At 43.2% G+C, this 5,000-nt stretch overlaps 1 protein-coding gene across 1 annotated transcript in view; it reads left to right on the top strand.

Annotated features, from left to right (window-relative positions):
• The window catches only part of LOC109979746 (latent-transforming growth factor beta-binding protein 4), a 38,210-nt gene that overhangs the window by 11,931 nt on the left and 21,279 nt on the right, over positions 1-5,000 (top strand). Inside the window, 3 exon segments of the mRNA XM_065960556.1 lie at positions 3,716-3,973; positions 4,454-4,530; positions 4,633-4,806. Of these exon segments, the coding sequence (XP_065816628.1) occupies positions 3,716-3,973; positions 4,454-4,530; positions 4,633-4,806 (509 nt within the window).

Here is a 5,000-nt window from a genome sequence, read left to right as displayed (position 1 = left end):
ATGCCTCTACACTCCTTTTTTTTCCATATATCTCTTTTTTTTTCTCCCTCCAAAGACGTTGTCCAATCGGTGTGTGAGTGCTGATGCAGGCCATCTGGAGGGCGCTGTCCACGATAATAATTAGGTCACCGTGTTTACACACACACACACGCAGAAATACAACGTGTGTGTGTGTGTGTGTGTGTGTGTGTGTGTGTGTGTGTGTGTGTGTGTGTGTGTGTGTGTGTGTGTGTGTGTGTGTGTGTGTGTGTGTGTGTGTGTGTGTGTGTGTGTGTCTGTGTGTGTGTGTGTGTGTAATGTTTCACAAGACGTGCTTGTAGAATGAACAAACATCTCACAGAGGAGATAGACTCTCTCTCTCTTTAGAGGGTGTGGACATGAACACACTCTTTAACAATCGTACAACAAACAGAGGACGACTTAAAGACACAAACACAGTGAAGTGATCACAGCTTCAGATCGACACGTTCAGGGTGCTTTAATCAATATCTTACAAATAAACACTTGTTTCTCCTCCATTGGTTTCTATAACGTCACATTAAAGGCGACACGATCGATTAGTCCAACTCATCTACAAAAACAGAACGGGCAAAACGCAGCTTTTTACTTTTTACAAAATCTGAAACATGTTTCAGCAAACTTAAGACGTGTTAGTGTCAGAAAATCTCAAGAACATCTGTTTATGTTCAGGTTCATACTGAAGTAATCCACCTGCATTTTCCACATACTCCGCCTCGCACCACGGTAGTTCTCCTGTGATCTTGTAGTTCTCCTGTGATCTTGTAGTTCTCTTGTGATCTTGTAGTTCTCCTGTGATCTTGTAGTTCTCCTGTGATCTTGTAGTTCTCCTGTGATCTTGTAGTTCTCTTGTGATCTTGTAGTTCTCCTGTGATCTTGTAGTTCTCCTGTGATCTTGTAGTTCTCCTGTGATCTTGTAGTTCTCCTGTGATCTTGTAGTTCTCTTGTGATCTTGTAGTTCTCCTGTGATCTTGTAGTTCTCCTGTGATCTTGTAGTTCTCCTGTGATCTTGTAGTTCTCTTGTGATCTTGTAGTTCTCCTGTGATCTTGTAGTTCTCATGTGATCTTGTAGTTCTCCTGTGATCTTGTAGTTCTCCTGTGATCTTGTAGTTCTCTTGTGATCTTGTAGTTCTCCTGTGATCTTGTAGTTCTCTAGTGATCTTGTAGTTCTCCTGTGAGCTTGTAGTTCTCTAGTGATCTTGTAGTTCTCCTGTGATCTTGTAGTTCTCCTGTGATCTTGTAGTTCTCTTGTGATCTTGTAGTTCTCCTGTGATCTTGTAGTTCTCCTGTGATCTTGTAGTTCTCCTGTGATCTTGTAGTTCTCCTGTGATCTTGTAGTTCTCCTGTGATCTTGTAGTTCTCCTGTGATCTTGTAGTTCTCCTGTGATCTTGTAGTTCTCTTGTGATCTTGTAGTTCTCCTGTGATCTTGTAGTTCTCCTGTGATCTTGTAGTTCTCCTGTGATCTTGTAGTTCTCCTGTGATCTTGTAGTTCTCCTGTGATCTTGTAGTTCTCTTGTGATCTTGTAGTTCTCCTGTGATCTTGTAGTTCTACAAAACACAGCGTATACATTATTTAACGTTTTACTTACATATGAAAGTACAAAATGTAACAGTTGATCTTAAACAAATATAGTTTATATCATTTGAAACCGGTTCTGAGCTGTTCTGAGGTCAGATCTCAAAGCTGCTGATAGAGATCACGGGGCAGAGAAGAACCTGATTTTAAAGCTGCAGGTTTCCTTCCTGCTGCACAGACTTCTGGGTATTATCTGCTCATTAGCGGGCTGCTTCAACACCCGCTGAACTCTGGGTAACAATACAGCAGCTTCCTGTTGCAGCCGTTCAAACAGGAAGTAGGAAGTGGCTGGCTGGTTCTGCTGGCGCCCGGTCCGTTCTCACCTCCGTCCCATCAGGGCAGCGAGCTCCATGCGTCAACTGACCTCACGATGGACTCAGTGGTCTCCTAGCAACAGAGGAGAAGGGGCCACACCCAACAACACCTCCCAGAATGCATCTGTGCAGCTGCCTGAAAGTAAACAGTGGAGGGTGTTGTGAAATCGACAGAGAGTGTTTCCAGGCCGGCAGTAAACATGATGGATGTGTGTTAGTGTTGGCCTCAGACCCGTGTGTGTGTGTGTGTGTGTGTGTGTGTGTGTGTGTGTGTGTGTGTGTGTGTGTGTGTGTGTGTGTGTGTGTGTGTGTGTGTGTGTGTGTGTGTGTGTGTGTGTGTGTGTGTGTGTGTGTGTGTGTGTGTGTGTGTGTGTGTGTGTGTGTGTGTGTGTGTGTGTGTGTGTGTGTGTGTGGTCAGTGTTCATATTAACACACAGCTTCTGCAAATGAACTTTGAATGTGTCAACAACAAATGTTTTGACATCATAATCTCTGTGCAACAAATTTGACCTTTTAAGAATTGTTTTTCAAATGTGGCTCCCGACCTCCTGGGGGGTCGCAGCTAAAACTCCACTATTAACATTATTAGTGATGATAACATTTGAATATGTCTTTTTAGATGTTTTTTTATCACTGCATATTAAAATCTATGTCTTGTACACCTACAGCTACTAGGAGCTCGGTGTAAGATTTAAAGTCTTAATATGTTAATTTTCACACTTAAATGTAGAAATCAAGTTTATCCTCTGAAAATAACTCTGTGAGTCATGACTGTCTACAATGGGTGTAACACCCGAGTCCCACTGTCTGTGATGTTTTCAGAGTTTTCAGAGTCCTATCTTCACTTTGTTTACATCGCCAGGACGGCCGGCTGACTCCTCCCCTCGTGTATAAAAGTTGTTTAATTGAGGAACTAGAGAAAAGAAGAATAACATACTGTACTCACTGCTTAACTGTGTTTCTAGATCACGCTCATTTCAGGTAAATTTACATGCAGTGTGAAGATACCAGCATAATAAAGATCGCTAGCATTAGCATGCTAACACAACAATGCAGCGCCAGTTGTTTTGGTTTCATGCTGGTGCTCAAGGGCGACATCTGCTGGATCAAAAAATCACATATAAAGCCTTTTAGGTTTAAATTCTGCCCATGTTGGAACCAACTCAGCCGGTGCAACACCTGAAATGTTAGTAGAGCGTAACATCCCTCATAAAGGAGAGATAAGTTCAAAGTAGATTACATCTGAACTCACACAGAGCTGCTGACACTGGTGCTGTAGGAGATCACTTTTTGAAGGCATCGTCTCGAATTGAAAGCATTTTTACCTAGTCTTCTCTCGGTCTCAGACTGGGTGGACTCTGGATTTTAAATCAAGACCAGTGAGACCACCACTGATCGGCTATTCAGGGACACGCCCTCTAAACACAAGATGATGATTTTTCAGAGATATTTATGGTTTTGGTCTTGTCTCGGTCTCAGTTAGTGTGGTCTTGACTACAACACTAGCTGACACACAGTGCTGATTCCAGACCTGTTCTGAAGATTTAATAGAGGTATTATTAAAATCAAACACAGCTAAGTTCATTATCAAAATGAAGAAGTACAATTATGATGAAAATCTGTATTTCAAAATATGAAGGTACTAAACAAAGATTTCTTGGACTTTTTAATAGAATAACACATTTATCACAGTCATAGTATCTGACAAAAAAAGGTTCCATGGGCCTTGGTTCCATTGCTTCCCTTCACTTTAACAATGAGTCCAAAGCTGTTTGTCTGATCGGGGTCTCTGTGTCCCCCCTGCAGTCCTCTGTCCTCTGCTCTGTAAGAACGGAGGCGTCTGCCTGCAGAAGGATCGCTGTCTCTGCCCGCCAAGCTTCACCGGGAAGTTCTGCCAAACCCCCGTCACCCCCACCGCCGTCACTTCAGCCGCCTCTCCACCCTCCTCCACCAATGAGATCGTCAAACCCGCTCAACTCCCTGCCATGGCGGCCAATCAGGAGCTGACCCATTCAGAGTTCCTCCTGCCACTGGGACAGATCCATGAGGTGGGAGTGTCTAGAGGTGAGTCTAAATTTGATCTGTCACTAAAAGGTGAGAAAGGTCGAGAAAAATGTGTCTTTAAAAAGTAAAGATTCATTTATATATTTGTATTTGTAACAGGGAGCATAGAGGTTAACAATGAGAATTACATAAAACAGCTCTGTGTTACAAAGGACGTGCCGGGTCAGCTGTTGGATTATGGAGTGTGTGATGGTGTGTACTGGTGTATTGGTCACACTGGTATATAGGACGCAGCACACTTTTTAGATGAAAACATAATGGATAAAATTGCATCTTAAACACTCAATTTTAAGGCACATCACAAGTTTTGTTGCAGAGATCATTTTGTTTATGTGTATGGTAACAAAAAAAAGAAGAGGACCAAGAATGGAACCTTGTGGAACTCCTACGCTAATATTGAAGGGACCTCACTCCAGGTCAAAGTCAAAATGTAAAACTTGTTAAACGTGTGTGTGTGTGTGTGTATTTATGTCTGTGCAGCGCCCAGCCCCTCCCATGTGAAAGTCCGAGTGCAGCATCCCCATGAGGCCAGCGTAAAAATCCACCAGGTGCTAAAGGTAACGAGCAAACACAAAGTCTAAGTCCGATGATGTAACAATCTGATGTTTTAGTTCTTTGTTGAGCATTTCATCTCTCTCTATATATATTTTTTTACACAGGTGTCTGGATTCACTTCAAACCTGCAGACCCTCTCGTCCTCCTCCACATCAGGGTCAGCAGGTGCTCCCGCTCCAGCAGGTGGGCTGGTCCAGGCTCAGACTGTGAGGGGGGCCGGCACGTACACCCAGCAGTCCGGGTTCAAGTACTGCTTCAGAGAGGTGAAGGAAGGACAGGTAAGAGAGAGCACAAGGTACTGGAACTATTTTAGATTTAGTTTAAAATGTGTAGTGGTGCAGATGTCCTCTTAAAGGGATACTTCACCCGTTAAAACATGAATCTGTATTGACATTGGGTCAGAATGCACAGCACCGCAGGCCACTCCCACTAAGGTCAGGTTTACAGACGTCTCACCGCTATGATTATTTTT

The sequence above is a fragment of the Labrus bergylta genome, chromosome 11, assembly GCF_963930695.1.
Source record: "Labrus bergylta chromosome 11, fLabBer1.1, whole genome shotgun sequence".
Lineage (NCBI taxonomy): Eukaryota > Metazoa > Chordata > Actinopteri > Labriformes > Labridae > Labrus > Labrus bergylta.
The sequence above is the reverse complement of the archived record's forward strand: the minus strand, read 5'-3'. Positions and strand labels throughout refer to the sequence as shown.